We start from the raw sequence: 14,468 nt of genomic DNA, 5'->3' as shown, positions 1-14,468 counted from the left end.
ATTATTGCACTTTTTATTTATTTGACCTTTATTTAACCAGGAAAGTCAGTTAAGAACAAATTCTTATTTTCAATGACGGCCTAGGAACAGTGGGTTAACTGCCTGTTCAGTGGCAGAACGACAGATTTGTACCTTGTCAGCTCGGGGGTTTGAACTAGCAAACCTTCAATTTACTAGTCCAACAGTCTAACCACTAGGCTACCCTGCCGCCCACTTATAATTAATTGTATCACAATTCCAGTGGGTCAGAAGATTACATACACTAAGTTGACTGATTGGAAAATTCCAGAAAATGATGCCATAGCTTTAGATGCTTCTGGTAGGCTAATTGACATATTTTGAGTCAATTGGAGGTGTACCTGTAGATGTATTTCAAGGCCTACCTTCATACTCAGTGCCTCTTTGCTTGACATCATAGGCAAATCAAAAGTAATCAGCCAAGACCTCAGAAAAAAATGTAGACCTCCACAAGTATCATTCATCCTTGGGAGCAATTTCCATACACCTGAAGATACCACTTTCATCTGTACAAACAATAGTACGCAATATAAACACCATGGGGCCACGCAGCCGTCATGCCGCTCAGGAAGAAGATGCATTCTGTCTCCTAGAGATGAACGTACTTCGGTGCGAAAGGTGCAAATCAATCCCAGAACAACAGCAAAGAACCTTGTGAAGATGCTGGAGGAAACAGGTACAAAGTATCTATATCCACAGTAAAACGAGTCCCATATCAACATAACCTGAAAGGCCGCTCAGCAAGGAAGAAGCCACTGCTCCAAAACTGCCATAACATAGACAGACTACGGTTTGCAACTGCACATGGGGACAAAGATAGTACTTTTTGGAGAACTGTCCTCTGGTCTGATGAAATAAAAATAGAACTGTTTGGCCATAATGACCATTGTTATGTTTGGAGGAAAAAGGGAGGCTTGCAAGTCAAAGAACTCCATCCCAACCGTGAAGCACGTGGGTGGCAGCATCATGTTGTGGGGGTGCTTTGCTGTAGGAGGGACTGGTGCACTTCACAAAATAGATGGCATCATGAGGATGGCCAATTGTGTGGATATATTGAAGCAACATCTCAAGACATCAGTCAGGAAGTTAAAGCTTGGTCGCAAATGGGTCTTCCAAATGGACAATGACACCAAGCATACTTCCAAAGTTGTGGCAAAATGGCTTAATGATAACAGTCAAGGTATTGGAGTGGACATCACAAAGCCCTGACCTCAATCCTATCGAAAAATTTGTTAGCAGAACTGAAAAAACATGTGCGAGCAAGGAGGCCTACAAACCTGACTCAGTTACACCAGCTCTGTCAGGAGGAATGGGCCAAAATTCACCCAACTTATTGTGGGAAGCTTGTGGAAGGCTACCCAACACGTTTGACCCAAGTTAAACAATTTAAAGGCAATGCTACCAAATAATAAGTTAGTGTATGTAAACTTCTGACCCACTGGGAATGTGATGAAAGAAAGAAAAGCTGAAACAAATCATTCTCTCTACTATTATTCTGACATTTCACATTCTAAAATAAAGTGGTGGTTCTAACTGATCTAAAACAGGGAATTTTTACAAGGAGTAAATGTCAGGAATTGTGAAAAACTGAGTTTAAATGTATTTGGCTAAGGTGTATGTAAACTTCCGACTTCAACTGTAGGTGTTTGTCCCTTTGTGTGCTGAGAGTGTCAGGTTCTTGTCCAGTTCTGGCATTTAGGTCGTCACAGACCAGTACATGTCTCTGGGCCTGGAAATGGTTGATCTCCCCCTCTAGGTTGGAGAATCTGTTAAAGTATGGGATTCTATTGGGGGGATATACACTTCCATTCAAAAGTTTGGGGTCACTTAGAAATGTCCTCGTTTTTGAAAGAGAAGCCCACTTTTTGTCCATTAAAATAACATCAAATTGGTCAGAAATACAGTGTAGACATTGTTAATGTTGTAAATGACTATTGTAGCTGGAAACGGCTGATTTTTAATGGAATACATATATACAGCAAAGTCGGAAGTATATATACTAAAAAACTAATTTCATGTATGTTTTCATGGAAAACAAGGACATTTCTATGTGACCCCAAACTTTTGAACGGTAGTGTAGGTAGCACACATGAGGTCATTTTTCTCTGTGGAGATCATTTCCATATGAACTTTCTAGCCCGAGTGGGTTAGATTTGCTCTATACCAAATTATAATACCCCTTGAGTCTCTTCCGTTTCACACCCGGTAGTTTGGTGGATTTGACTACCAACTCTCTGTAACCTAGAGGGTAACCCGTGGGTCAGTCTCCTCTATACCATGTTTCCTGTAGGATTACAATGTCTGTATTTTCAATTTATTTGATGATGTCTGGGTTCCTGCTCTTTAGGCCAAAGGCAGATGCCTTCAGACCTCTCTCTTTCGCTCTCTCTCTCTCCCTTTACACAACTAAATACAATTCAATTCAAAGAGCATTATTGGCAGGGGAAACATATGTTAACATTGCCAAAGCAAATGGAATAGACAGGTTGTGCTTACCTCCCTCTCAGCATAGTAGAAGAGGTCCTCATGCAGCTCCCCATCTGTGAGAGCGATAATGACACTTGCAGTACGGTATCCTATAAACAGACACAAAACTTTTGATTCAGATCTAAATGCTTCCACAGAGCTATTCAAATAATAATAATAATAGACGAACAGATATACTTGAGAAATTAATATATGATGCAAGACGTACAACAGGAATAAATTGAAATATTTTTATTGAACTACACACCTTCAGAGTTTCCATAGTATATCTGCTCACTGGCCTGTAAAAGAGGAGGAATTGGATTGAAAAAGGACACTGGCTAAATCTGTCCTGTGAATAAAGCAACTATTCATACTGATACAGGTGCCATTTTGTCTCTGAGCCATGGTCTTTGTTCTTGAGCCAGTGTGGCGATAGATTCCAGCTCAGAGCTCAGCTAAAAGCAGACAGCTCACCCTCTGGATGCCTTCGTGCATAAAGGTGTCTCCACCTGGAAGTACCCTCTGGAGCTCCTCCAGACCTTTTCGAATCTGCTCCCTGAGCGAGCAGACCAAAAGACAGATGAGAGGGCAGTTCATACTCATCATGTATCACCCCTCACCCTGCAGAAGTACCTATCTCATTGATATAACTGCAGCTATAAAGCTATGAAAATCGTAAATTGCAAGACCTTAAAGAAGAAGTAGCTATAGGTATTGATGTAAATAGAGTCATCATAGTGATACATGTGGTTGATATGCTACTATTAAATCATACTGTCAAACTAAAACATTGGGTACAGCATTAAACCTCGTGCATGCATGCACATAATCTTGAATGAAAAGTGAGTCGCTTTAAGCCCAAAAAATAGAACTGTGAATTAATATTTAGCAGATTTGATTTTTTACTGTTTTCTTGTGAAATTCAGTCTTATTTGTAAACTAAAAGCAGACAGACAGACAGATATGAAATGACAAAGACACTTGTTTTTAATAAGCACAGAAACAATCTATTTATTGAAGTGGCATTCCATTTCAGAGAGTATTGATGGGCTTTGTGTGTGCTTCAGGTTTTAAGAGATCAAGCTTAGATTTAGGGATCTATTGCCACAGGACACTGTCCAGCAGAGAGTAAGGAAATGAGTCTTGTGTAAAATGAGATAGCAGGAAGACCATAAACATTTAAAAAGTTTCAGTGCCTGTGTGGAAACTGCCTGAAGAAAGATTAGACACATATGCAACACATGATATATTATAAGCCACATTGTCACGCCCTGGTCGTATTATATTGTGTTTGTCTTCATTTATTTGGTCAGGCCAGGGTGTGACATGGGTTTATTGTGGTGTGTTTTGTCTTGGGGTTTTGTGGGGTGTTGGGTGTGTGGCTTAGTGGGGTGTTGGGTGTGTGGCTTAGTGGGGTTATCTGGCAAAGTCTATGGCTGTCTGGAGTGGTTCTCAATCAGAGGCAGGTGTGTATCGTTGTCTCTGATTGGGAACCATATTTCGGCAGCCATATTCTTTGAGTATTTCGTGGGTGATTGTTCCTGTCTCTGTGTTTACCAGATAGGCTGTATAGGTTTTCACGGTCCGTTTGTTGTTTTATATTGTTAGTTATTTCATGTTGAGTTCCCTTTCATTAAAGAACATGAATAACCACCACGCTGCATTTTGGTCCGCTTCTCCTTCGACAGACGAGAACCGTTACACACATGCTGAAGCATACAGTTTGCCAAAGGATTGTCAGTTGAGCTCAATGTGAGGGTATTGTGATTTTTTTTTTTATGTCTCTAATTCAATTTAACAAATCCTGCATGTTTATCTGGTTTCTGTGTTCTTGATAATCAACTCAGTTCAGAATCAGCAAATAGCTGACATCTTGTGTAGACGTAATACCCAAATCATAAGAAAAAAAAGATTGTTCCCTTACCTGTCCTCTGTAAGCCGCATCAAAATCCGTCCCTCAGTAGAGAACACAATGAAGGACATGCGCAGCTGTGGACTGGAGAGAAATGAACAATACCCAGACCATTTATATTAATGTTATCTCTGTTGTCAGTTCACTAACAATCACAACAAGCAGTGAAATACATCATACCCACACCATGTGTGGTTAATGGTTAATATTTGTGTTTATATTGAATTTATCTAAAGTTTATATTCACTACAGGGTATTTCAACAATGTGGGACAAAGTATTCTCACCTTATGAACTTGTGAGCCAGATGTTCCACAAAGTGATAGATTTCAACCCAGTGGTGCTGCACACTCCCAGATCTGTGAAGTGAGATGACATGTCGATGAGGAGTTTGCATAACAGAGTCTGGAGGAAATTGAGAGGTTAAGGTACCAGATTGTGAAAGGGAGTCAGGGGGGTCGAATTGTACTTTATCTGTAGAAAGGCAGCATCTGCCGTTAAACATTTTCACTATTATGTGGATCCTTCTCTACAGTCAGAGTGTTTGACGCAAAGGCTTGAATGTGCATCAAATATGAACACCAAGCTTTTGCACTTCCTACAGTATTTTCTTTAATCAACTAACAGAAAGCATATTTCTACTTTGTGCTACTTCTTCTGCACATCATGCTGTATCCCCACCTAGTGTACACACTTCATCCTATCCAACCATTACAGTTTTTGATGATGTTTATCTTGGCTGCATGCAGTCTTTCCCTCCCTGTGTGTAATTGTTATACAGTTCCTCAAGCTGTCTGGCTTCACTACTGTAGCAACACTGCAGCCTGTATGCTCTTCCTACCAGAAAATAGCTTCGGAAGCACACATTCCATTTGAACACATAACCTTGGTTGAAGAGCAACAGTGTACAGTAATGTATAACTCTGATTGATTTATTAGATAGTTGCCATCTTTGGACTGCCCCAATGATATCATACTGATGCAGAGCAGTGACATTCTTCTCAGATTACTTTCAATGTTTTTATAATGCAGCCCCAGTAATGATCTTAGGAAAATGATCCATCATAATACCTGCAGTACCGGTCAACAGTTTTTCTTTATTTTTTAAACTATTTTCTACATTGTAGAATAATAAAGAAGACATCAAAACTATGAAATAACACATATAGAATCATGTAGTAACCAAATAAAGTGTTTTTGAAGAATCTTATATTTGAGATTCTTCAAAGTTGCCTTGGTGACAGCTTTCCACACTCTTGGCATTCTCTCAACCAGCTTCATGAGGTAGTCACCTGGAATGCATGTGAATTAACAGGTGTGCCTTGTTAAAAGTTCATTTGTGGAATTTCTTTCCTTCTTAATGAGTTTGAGCCAATCAGTTGTGTTGTGACAAGGTAGGGTGGTATACAGAAGATAGCCCTATTTGGTAAAATACCAAGTCCATATTATGGTAAGAACAGCTCAAATAAGCAAAGAGAAACGACAGTCCATCATTACTTTAAGACATGAATGTCAGTCAATCTGGAACATTTCAAGGACTTTGAAAGTTTTTTCAATTGCAGTCACAAAAACCATCAAGCGCTATGATGAAACTGGCTCTCATGAGGACCGTCACTTGAAAAAAGACCCAGAATTTCCTATGCTGCAGAGGATATGTTCATTAGAGCCTTCATTACCAGCCTCAGAAATTGCAGCCCAAATAAATGTTTCACAGAGTTCAAGTAACAGACACATCTCAACATCAACTGTTCAGTAGACTGTGTGAATCAGGCCTTCATTCCCTTTGGGTTGTGTCGTGGCGGAGATCTTTGTGGGCTATACTCGGCCTTGTCTCAGAGTGGTAAGTTGGTGGTTGAAGATATCCCTCTAGTGGTGTGGGGGCTGTGCTTTGGCAAAGTGGGTGGGGTTATATCCTGCCTGTTAGGCCCTGTCCGGGGGTATCGTTGGATGGGGCCACAGTGTCTCCCGACCCCTCCTGTCTCAGCCTCCAGTATTTATGCTGTAGTAGTTTATGTGTCGGGGGCTAGGGTCAGTCTTAAATCTGGAGTATTTCTCCTGTCTTATCCGGTGTCCTGTGTGAATTTAAGTATGCTCTCTCTAATTCTCTCTCGCTTTCTTTCTTTCTTTCTCTCTGAGGACCTGAGCCCTAGGACCATGCCCCGGGACTGCCTGGCTTGATGACTGCTGTCCCCAGTCCACCTGGCCGTGCTGCTGCTCCGGTTTCAGCTGTTCTGCCTGCGGCTGTGGAGCCCTGACCTGTTCACCGGACGTGCTACCTGTCCCAGAACTGCTGTTTTCAACTCTCTAGAGACAGCAGGAGAGGTAGAGATACTCTGAATGACCGGCTATGAAAAGCCAACTGACATTTACTCCTAGGGTGCTGACCTGTTGCACCCTTGACATCCACTGTGATTATTATTATTTGACCCTGATGGTCATCTATGAACATTTGAACATCTTGGCCATGTTCTGTTATAATCTCCACCCGGCACAATCAGAAGAGTATTGGCTACCCCTCATAGCCTGGTTTCTAGGTTTCTAGGTTTCTTCCTAGGTTCTGGCCTTTCTAGGGAGTTTTTCCTATCCACCGTGCTTCTACACCTGCATTGCTTGCTGTTTTGGGTTTTAGGCTGGGTTTCTGTACAGCACTTTGAGATATCAGCTGATGTAAGAAGGGCTTTATAAATACATTTATTTGATTTGATTCATGGTCGAATTGCTGCAAAGAAACCACCACTAAAGGACACCAATAAGAAGAAGAGACTTGCTTGGGCCAAGAAACACGAGCAATGGACATTAGACCGGTGGAAATCTGTCCTTTGGTCTGAGTCCAAATTTGAGATTTTTGGTTCCAACCGCCGTGTCTTTGTGAAATGCAGAGTAGGTGAACGGATTATTACCCCATGTGTAGTTCCTACCATGAAGCATGGAGGAGGAGGTGTGATGGTGTGGGGGTGCTTTGCTGGTGACACTGTCTGTGATTTATTTAATATTCAAGGCACACTTGACCAGCATTGCTACCACAGCATTCTGCGGCGATACGCCGTCCCATCTGGTTTGTACTTAGTGGTACTATCATCTGTTTTTCAACAAAACAATGACCCAACAGACCTCCAGGCTGTGTAAGGGCTTTTGATCAAGAAGGAGGGTGATGGAGTGCTGCATCAGATGACCTGACCTCCACAATCACCCGACATAACCCAATTGAGATGGGTTGGGATGAGTTGGACCACAGAGTGAAGGAAAAGCAGCCAACAAGTGCTCAGCATATGTGGGATCTCCTTCAAGACTGTTGGAAAAGCATTCCATGTGAAGTTGGATGAGAGAATTGCAAGAGTGTGCTAAGCTGTCATCAAGGCAAAGGGTGGCTACTTTGAAGAATCTCAAATATAAAATATATTTTGATTTGCTTAACACTTTTTTCATTACGACATGATTCCATATGTGTTATTTCATAGTTTTGATGTCGTCACTATTATTCTACAATGTTGAAAATAGTAGAAATGAAACTTTTGGCTGGTACTGTACATGTCAATGTCTTTGTAATGCAGCCCCAGTAATGAACTTATTGGAATCAGGTAAATGATCAGTCATAATGCCTACATGTCAATGTGTTTATAATACAGTCCCAGTAATGATCTCAGTGTTTTTGGAGTCAGGTAAATGATCGGTCATTATGTGTTTTTGAAGTCAGTTAAATGAACAGTTGTTATGTGTTACTGGAGTCAGGTAAATTATCAGTCATTATGTGTTATTGAAGTCAGGTAAATTAACAGTCGTTATGTGTTGTTGGAGTCAGGTAAATGATCAGTCATTATGCCTACATGCCTGAGTGACCGTGTATTTTAAATTAGGCCAGTCTGACGGGGCTGTAGCAATGTACGGTTGCTCTACGTCACTGTGTATGCATGGCTGACAAAATGAAACACATACTGTTTCTTTTCATGTCATTACAGTGCATGGTTTTTTCTTGATTCATTACAGTTACACACAGTTATTAACTTAAAGGTCCAATGCAGCCGTTTTTATCTCAAGATCAAATCATGTCAGGGTACCTTAGTGTGATTGTTTTATATTCAAATTGTCAAAAATAAATTAAAATAGCTTCCCAGCAAGCACATAATGTTCTGAGAACCATATGTTTCTTAGAGCTTGGTGAGAACGTGGTTGTCCTGTCGTTATTTTGCAAACAACTGTCATGGAATTTTAATGTAACTAATTTATGTGTTCTATTTATGTGCTGTTATATAAACCAATTTCTGTGTTCATGCGAGTGGCTGACTGAACAAATCCCCAATATCAGTTGCTGCAATTTGGCAGTACGCCCAGACCTTGTTTGAGAACGAGAACGAAAGATCTCAGTTTCAAGGTCTTAGCTTAGAGAGAAGAAGCCTCACGCTTTCTGAGTCCTAGAGATGAACATACTTTGGTGCGAAAAGTACAAAGGACCTTATGAAGATGGTGGAGGAAACAGGTACCAAAGTATCCACAGGAAAAACTAGTCCTATATTGCCATAACCTGAAGGCTACTCAACAAGGAAGAAGCCACTGCTCCAAAACTACCATAAGAAAGCCAACCTACGGTTTGCAACTGCACATGGGGACAAAGATCGTACATTTTGGAGAAATATTCTCTGGTCTGATGAATCAAAAATTGAACTGTTTGGCCATAATGACCATCATTATGTTTGGAGGAAAAAGGCTTGAAAGCTGAAGAACACCATCCAAACCGTGAAGCACAGGGGTGGCAGCATCATGTTGTGGGGGTGCTTTGCTGTAGGAGGGACTGGTGCACTTCACAAAATAGATGGCATCATGAGGCTGGAAAAGTATGTGGATATGTTGAAGCAATGTCTCAAGACATCAGTCAGGAAGTTGAAGCTTGGTCGCAAATGAGTCTTCCAAATTGACAATGACCCCAAGCATACTTCCAAAGTTGTGGCTAAAAGGACAACAAGTTCAAGGTATTGGAGTGGCCATCACAAAGACTTGACCTCAACCCTATAGCAAATTTGTGGGCAGAACTGAAAAAGCTTGTGTGAACAAGGAGGCCTACAAACCTGACTCAGTTACACCAGCTCTGTAAGGAGGAATGGGCCAAAATTCACCCAACTTATTGTGGGAAGCTTGTGGAAGGCTACCTGAAACATTTGACCCAAGTTAAACAATTTAAAGGCAATGCTACCAAATACTAATTGAGTGTATGTAAACTTCTGACCCACAAGGAATGTGATTAAATAAATCACTCTCTACTATTATTCTGACATTTCACATTCATAAAATAAAGTGGTGATCCTAACTGACCCAAGAGAGGGAATTTTTACTCTGATTAAATGTCAGGAATTGTGAAAAACTGAGTTTAAATGTACTTGGCTTAGGTTTATGTAAACTTCCGACTTCAACTGTACATCTTTCAAAAGCTTGTTTTCCCAGTGCATATTGTTAGCTAGTCCATACAAGTTTATACTCTTTGTAGACGTAGTGCTTCGTGCTGAAAGATTAGTAATATCCTGACATCTGATTGGTTACTGGCATTTACAGGCCCTTTCTGGAAACCTGATTGGTTAAAATACCTCATGTGCCGCGCAGCACTTCCTTGTTTGAAAATATCTCCAGCGAAGAATCAACATAAAGCGAGACAAAATGAGAAAATCTCAAAGAATATACCTACAGTATGTGAACAAAAATAGGCGATCTCAGTTTATCAATGCGAGAAAAGCAGTAAATGAATGAACACATTTGCCTGATCCACCAATTGAGGCAGTGGCAGTACAGGTAGTGGAGAAAAAGGAGGTAGCCTGCAGCAGCGCGTTAAGACGCAAATTAGTTGAGATGAAGATGATAACTAGCAGCGATCAACCAGACAGCAGACAGCTTATACTCCCCTCGAGGTTATGGCGAAGGTGACCACAGATGGTATCTAGATGCATGGAAAATAATTTGGCCGAGAACAGTGTGAAGTCTATCTGAAGAACATGAATAAATGCCAAGGAAGGATGAGTGCCGGGGACTGAGGGGGTTGGTCAACCGTGCCCGTAATTGTAGTTCTGTCCATGAGCTGTTCTTGTCTATTGATATTCAGTATTATCATTTTTCATGTTTTGTGTGGACCCCAGGAAGAGTAGCTGCTGCTTTTGCAATAGCTAATGGGGATCCTAATAAAATACCTAATTGATTTAGGCTTATTCAAAATTGTTTATTTGGGATATCAGGTTGATTGTGGAGGTCTGCAGACTGCGAAACGTATACTAATTTAGACTAAGAATGCATTAAAATACCAATCTGTCATTACCACAAGTGATGAGGAAAGTGAGGGTCTTTCTTAGCAAGGTTGGTGTAAAACGATTATTACATGTGTTCTCGCTCTCTTCCCTGTGAATTGTTCTTAAAATGCTGTAACCTGTGCCTCCCTGGCTGGTAAGTTTTCTGCTCTTCCAGAGGATTGTGAAACTAATGAGCTGCCAACTCTGGATGAGCCACCATTTCCTGCTCTAGATAAGGACGATGAAGGTTGTTTTCTTTTAGGTTGAGGGTAAGGTCATCACCCAGACCTTGTTTTGAGAACAAGAATGAAAGATCTCAGTTATAAGGTCTCAGCTTAGAGAAGCCTTGTGAGGTATTGGTCTGTCACATGTTATGAACCAGTATTGGTTGGTCACATGAATGAAAGAAAATGGTAATGATTAATTATGCAAATATAACTTGTCAGCTTATGTATGCGTATGTAGCGTATGCATATAGGACAACTGCTGGGACTGCCCAGGCAGAGCTCCTGATTGACATGTGTACTTGTTACGAGAATTATCAATGTTCATAACCCAATTCAATTAAACTACGCAGTCTGCAATCCAGAATTTGTAAGATACTGGTTGAAATGAAGCAGACGGAGTCCCAGCTACGATAGTCAAAATGTTTATTCACGAGAGCGCTGGTTCATTGTACAAAACCATTCATTTTATACTAGCTCCTTACACACAGACTCCTTACGCACACAAACAGACGGTATCCTACGCACACTGTTCCACTACCCAGCCGACAAAGATTAGGGGAGGCCGTGAGAATCCCTCCCCGTCCTCCCACAAGATAGGGAGACCGTGGGAAGTACTTTCTGTCATTTCCCCAATCTCTCAGAGGCCCCTAGCCAGGTCGGCACCGAATTCTGCTTAGACAGCCTGTGTTTAAGTTACTATAAAGACATATTGTACAGATCTACTGCTTTACCCTAATTCTGACTAAAACTACACATTTATTATAATTTCACTGACTAAAACTACACCCATCATTAATAATAATTTTATGATTCTAATCAATTTCATACCATATGATCTCAGGGTGGAATATTGTAATCATTCATTTAAACATGAATTCCATCAACAATCCACCCTTAATGACTAAATAATACACACTGATACCTCAAATACTATGTAAAAACAAATGGTGTACAAGAATAATTCCAGCAACAGTGTGTGAAAACCTTGTGAAGACTTACAGAAAACGTTTGACCTCTGTCATTGCCCAGAAAGGGTATATAACAAAGTATTGAGAAACTTTTGTTATTGACCAAATACTTATTTTCCACAATAATTTGCAAATAAATTCATTAAAAATCCTACAATTGTTACGGCTTTCTATGTGTGAAGGAGAGTCAGACCAAAATGCGGCGTGTAGATTACGATCCATGTTTAATAAAAAACCGAAACAGCCTAATACTGGTGCAAACTAATACACGACAGACATAAGGACAATCACCCACAAAACACTCAAAGAATATGGCTGCCTAAATATGGTTCCCAATCAGAGAAAACGATAAACACCTGCCTCTGATTGAGAACCACTTCAGACAGCCATAGACTTATCTAGAACACCCCACTAAGCTACAATCCCAATACAAAACACCTAGGACAGGTCATCCCACCAAATTCAGCCAAAGAGCTGACCAAAAGATGTCATAGAAGTCTTTAAAAACACAGGGTAACATGAAGGGATCAACATGCCTCTCTTACCACAATCAATGTGCATGAGTCAACTGTCGGAAAGGGACTTGGCCTACATGGGAGGTCAGGAAGGAAGAAGCCTCTGCTCTCAAAAAATAATACCAAGACACGACTGACATTTGCCAGACGTTTGCCAACACCTGGGTAAAGACTGAAACTACTGGAACAATGTGCTCGGCACAGATGAGTCAAAAGGGTAGTTGTTTAGCCACAATGCCAGATGCCATGTTTGGCAAAAACAAAATACTTCCTTTCGAACAGAAGAACCTCATACCAACTGTAAAGAATGGAGGCGGTGGCATTATGGTTTGGGGCTGCTTTGCTGCCTCAGGGCCTGGCCAACTTGCCATCATTGAGTCAACCATGATGTCAACATTGTACCAGAGAATTCTTGAGGAAAAGGTGAGGCCATCTGTCAAATAGATGAAGCTGAACCGAAAATGGATATTGCAACAGGACAACACAAAAGCAAAGCTTCAACAGAATTGTTCAAAACAAATAAATGGTGGGTTATGTAATGGCTGAGTCAAAGCTCAGATCTCAATCCTGTCAAAATTCTATGGGGAGACTTGCATGCAAGACAAAGCCCTTAAATATGACAGTTGAAGCAGTACTGTAAAGAATAGGCAAAATTTCTCTGAGTCGATGTAAGAGACTGATACTGTTCCAAGAAACGGCTACATTGAGTTATTTCAGCCAAAGGGTTCACTTGTTTTTTCCGCACTATGGAATTGCATTTCTGTAGATCTGATGAATGAATGATTGCAAAGTATAATCTTTCAGTGTCATTTGTTAAATTAGTTTTCCTTTATCTGTCAATAGTGTTGAAGTGAAGATTACATAGCCACCTGTCCAAATATGTACAAAAAAATTCAACATTCCAGGAAGTGTACTTTTTTTTTCTTCACATGACTGTATTTAAAGTCATGTTCTCAAATTGTTCAGAGGATATTAAGACCACTTTAGTAACATTCTAAGTATGTTATTTAAAAATATTATTTAAAAACGTATACATTCCATTCTCGGCATCAACAAAACTCTCTATCCTCTATTTTGTTAAGTGTGTTCAGGTGTGTTGGCCTCCCCCATTAATTGGCCACACCTGATCTTAATTAGTGCTTGTTTCCATCCTGTTGGCACAGTGTACTAAGTCCATGGATAGAGAAAAGAGATTATCGGTTTGAATCTCACTGATGCCGTAATCACAATAATAAAAAAATGTGTTTGCGTGATTAATTTCCATGTGTTTTATCTGTGCTTGGAATTTAAAAGGGTTAACACAAAATAAGCTAGCAGTTTTATTAAAAGTCTTATTGAAACATTCAAGGAAAATTTAAGGAAGTTATTTAAAAAAACCTTCCAAATAATCTATCATTTCTGTTCTCAGATTGTTCATAAAACCTCCCAGGAAAACGGTCAAGGAACCAGAGTATAACGTTCTCAGAACCTCCCTACAACCTAAAAAAAAAAAATGGATCAGAAAAGGCTATATTTTCACTTCCGTTCCCAAAACCAAAAACGTGTGTTCACACAACGTCCAAGGAACTAAATGTGCTAGCTGGGTTCTTAGCAAAGAGAAATTTCTCAAGCAAGAATTTTGCTAGGACTGTCTGGTAGTGGTCTGAGTTGGGAGGGGAAAACTGAAAACTAGCTGTTATTGGCAGACAGGTTTGGAACTCTTTCTTTTTGGTCTCTTAGTGTAATTTACCGCCTGATAATGTCACCAGGCAGGCCACAACTCCATCCCACAATAACAGGCTAAAATTTCAGGCAGTCTTTTCAAGCCGCTTACACTAAAAAGGAATTATCATAATTTCACAGTAGTATTATTCCAAACTCATAGTGTGTAAATGTATATAAAAACATGAAAATCACATTTTTGACTGCAAATGATCATAGAGAAGAAAACATTTCTCACCATCAAATTGCCAGACGGTAGGTTAGATACTCTTTCATTCTGTCTGTGTGTTTGTCATTGTTTGAATTACTGTCTTTATTTCACTGCCCTATTATCTCTTTTTCCATTGTTAACAGGATACAAGTCTCAGCACAGACAACGCAGCCAAAAGGCTGAAA

At 40.2% G+C, this 14,468-nt stretch overlaps 1 protein-coding gene across 1 annotated transcript in view; it reads right to left on the bottom strand.

Annotated features, from left to right (window-relative positions):
• Positions 1-14,468, bottom strand: part of LOC135541460 (anthrax toxin receptor 1-like) — a 52,629-nt gene that overhangs the window by 31,107 nt on the left and 7,054 nt on the right. Inside the window, exons 5-9 of the mRNA XM_064967754.1 lie at positions 4,686-4,757; positions 4,412-4,483; positions 2,962-3,043; positions 2,753-2,786; positions 2,515-2,594 (exon numbers count right to left, since the gene is read on the bottom strand). Of these exons, the coding sequence (XP_064823826.1) occupies positions 2,515-2,594; positions 2,753-2,786; positions 2,962-3,043; positions 4,412-4,483; positions 4,686-4,757 (340 nt within the window). The remainder of the gene's footprint in view (positions 1-2,514; positions 2,595-2,752; positions 2,787-2,961; positions 3,044-4,411; positions 4,484-4,685; positions 4,758-14,468) is intronic.

Source organism: Oncorhynchus masou, chromosome 1 (assembly GCF_036934945.1).
Source record: "Oncorhynchus masou masou isolate Uvic2021 chromosome 1, UVic_Omas_1.1, whole genome shotgun sequence".
In the NCBI taxonomy this organism is placed as follows: Eukaryota; Metazoa; Chordata; class Actinopteri; order Salmoniformes; family Salmonidae; genus Oncorhynchus; species Oncorhynchus masou.
Note: the sequence above shows the minus strand (reverse complement) of the source record. Positions and strands in the feature narration are given on the sequence as shown.